General features: G+C 52.0%; 1 protein-coding gene across 1 annotated transcript in view; it reads right to left on the reverse strand.

Annotated features, from left to right (window-relative positions):
• PCGF2 (polycomb group ring finger 2) overlaps positions 1-2,783 on the reverse strand; it is a gene marked incomplete at its 3' end in the record, with an annotated part of 15,112 nt that overhangs the window by 2,801 nt on the left and 9,528 nt on the right. The window contains exons 3-5 of the mRNA XM_017744309.1: positions 1,636-1,691; positions 1,166-1,216; positions 10-79 (exon numbers count right to left, since the gene is read on the reverse strand). Of these exons, the coding sequence (XP_017599798.1) occupies positions 10-79; positions 1,166-1,216; positions 1,636-1,691 (177 nt within the window). The remainder of the gene's footprint in view (positions 1-9; positions 80-1,165; positions 1,217-1,635; positions 1,692-2,783) is intronic.

Consider the following 2,783-nt stretch of genomic DNA (forward strand, 5'->3'; position numbering starts at 1 on the left):
TGCTCCTGCTCCTGCTCCTGCTCCTGCTCCTGCTCCTGCTCCAACACCTCCCCGCGCTCCTCCCCGGAGCCGTTCGGAACTGCAGGAGAGAGGGACAGGATGGGCCAGGGTGGGACAGCCAGGGAGGGGACCTGGGGTGTGGTGCTGGGACATTGTGACACTGACACTGGGACACCGGGACAGTGACACTGACCCTGGGACACTGGGACAGTGACACTGTGACACGGTGACACGGTGACACTGACCCTGGGACACTGACACTGGGACACTGGGACAGTGACACTGGGACAATGACATTGTGACACTGTGACACGGTGACACGGTGACACTGACACTGTGACACTGACACTGGGACACTGGGACAGTGACACTGGGACAATGACATTGTGACACTGGGACATTGTGACACTGACACTGTGACATGGTGACACTGTGACACTGACACTGTGATACTGGGACAGACACTGTGACAATGATATTGTGACACTGTGACACTGACACTGTGACACGGTGACACTATGACACTGTGACACTGACCCTGTGGCACTGCGACAGGGTGACACTGACACTGGGACACCGGGACATTGGGACATTGGGACATTGTGATTCTGACACTGTGACACTGGCATTGACACAGTGACACTGTGATACTGTGACATTGTGACACTGTGACCTTGTGACACTGACACTGACATGGTGACACTGTGACATTGACCGTGACACTGTGACATGGTGACACTGTAACACTGACACGGTGACACTGACACTGACCCTGTGACATTGTGACACTGACACTGACCCAGTGACACTGACAGTGACATTGTGACACTGACCCGGTGACACTGACACTGACACTGACCCTGTGACACTCACCCTGTGACATTGTGACACTGACCCGGTGACACTGACAGTGACATTGTAACGCTGACACTGTGACACTGTGACCTTGTGAAACTGACCCTGTGACACTGACCCTGTGACACTGTGACCCTGTGACACTGACAGTGACATTGTGACACTGACACTGACACTGACAGTGACACTGTGACATTGACCCTGTGACACTGACACTGTGACACTGACATTGTGACACTGACACTGTGACACTGACCCTGTGACACTGACAGTGACACTGTGACACTGACAGTGACACTGTGACACTCACCCTCGGCCACCGGGTACGCGGCGTAGAAGTCGCGCCGTCTCTTCATCTCATCTGCGGGGACAGCGACAGGGACGTGAGGGGGGACAGTGTCACAGCCGGGGGAGGTGACGGCTCAGGGGGACACCCCAAAGGGGGGACGGGGGACACCCCGGAATGCCCAGGGAATTCCCGTGGGAGCTCCAGCAGGAGCAGTTCCATAAATCCCGGAGCGGCGGCCAATCCAGAGGTTTTTTTGGGGGCTCAGCTCTTCCCACACCTCAAACCCCGCACTTTTCCCCCGTCCCGAGGAGCTCAGGGAGCAAATCCACGGCTCCTGCTCCCGGTTTTTCCCAAAGCACGGGATGGGCACCGTGTCCGTGTGTCCTCCTGTCCCCGTGGGAATGGGAAATCCAGGGAAAAGGTTTCAGGGGGGTGGGAGCGAGTTAAAACCACCCCAAAACTCCCGAATTCTCCCCATCCATCAGCTGCACCTTTGAAAAGCCCCGGGACCAGCTTGTACACAATGTCCTGGAGGGTTTTATCCGATCTGGAGCGGGGAAAAAGAGGAAAAGAGGGAGAAATCAGCAGGATTTGGGAGCGGTTTGTTCCCTGCACCACGGAACCCTGCTTCCCCCATCTCCCTTCTGGAAAATCCCCATCCCAAAGCTCCAGTTCCTCATCCCAAAGCTTCAAATCCCCAGTTCCCCATCCCAGAGCCCCAAATCCCCATCCCAAATCCCCCGAACCCCAAATCCTCAATTCCCGATCCCAAATCCCCAGTTCCCCATCCCAAATCCCCAAATCCCCAATTCCCCAATTCCCTGTCCCAAAATTCCAAATCCCCAATTCTCCACCGCAAAACTTCAAATCCTCAATTCCCAATCCCAAATCCCCAGTTCCCCATCCCAAAACCCCAAATCCCCAATTCCCCATCCCAAACCCCATCCCACACAGCGACTCCACACCCCACGAAGGGTTAACCCCGGAAAAAGGAACGAAACCATCCCAGAAATCCTTGTAAATTGTTGGGAACGGTGGCAGTGGGATTTGGGGCCAGGATCCCTTCCAGCAGCCAAACCAATTCCCAAATAAACCACCCCAGGAATTTAAACAAAAACCAAATCCCGGATCAGCAAAATCTCCGCAGGTTTTAGTTCGAATCCCGGTTTATTTTTGGGATGAAAATTTTGGGGTTTTGATTCCTTCTGTGGGAATCAGGGCAGGCTCTTGGATGGGAATTGGATTCCCTAAAATGTGAATATCCCGAAGCAGGATCAAGGAACCAGGGAAGCTCCAGCGCCATCCACAGCCAGGGTTTTCCCAGGCAATCCGGAATTTCACATCCCCAACCCAGGAGCAAAGGGGCCTAGTGAAAATCCAATTAAAGCTGGATTTTTTTCCATTTTATATGGAAAAGGAAAACAAATGCCTGAATCCCGGGTTATTTTTAGGCCAGGCGCGCATTTCATCCCGAATTCCTCCGGCTCGGGAGGCCCCGCTGGGATTTTATTTATAACAAATATTTTTATATCTATTTATATCTATTTATATCTCTTTATAGTTATATATTTATCTATAATTACATTTATTTTTATTTATATTTATAATATTTATGTTTCTATAGATAATATTTTATATA

Source organism: Corvus brachyrhynchos, unplaced genomic scaffold (assembly GCF_000691975.1).
Source record: "Corvus brachyrhynchos isolate BGI_N302 unplaced genomic scaffold, ASM69197v1 scaffold30, whole genome shotgun sequence".
Lineage (NCBI taxonomy): Eukaryota > Metazoa > Chordata > Aves > Passeriformes > Corvidae > Corvus > Corvus brachyrhynchos.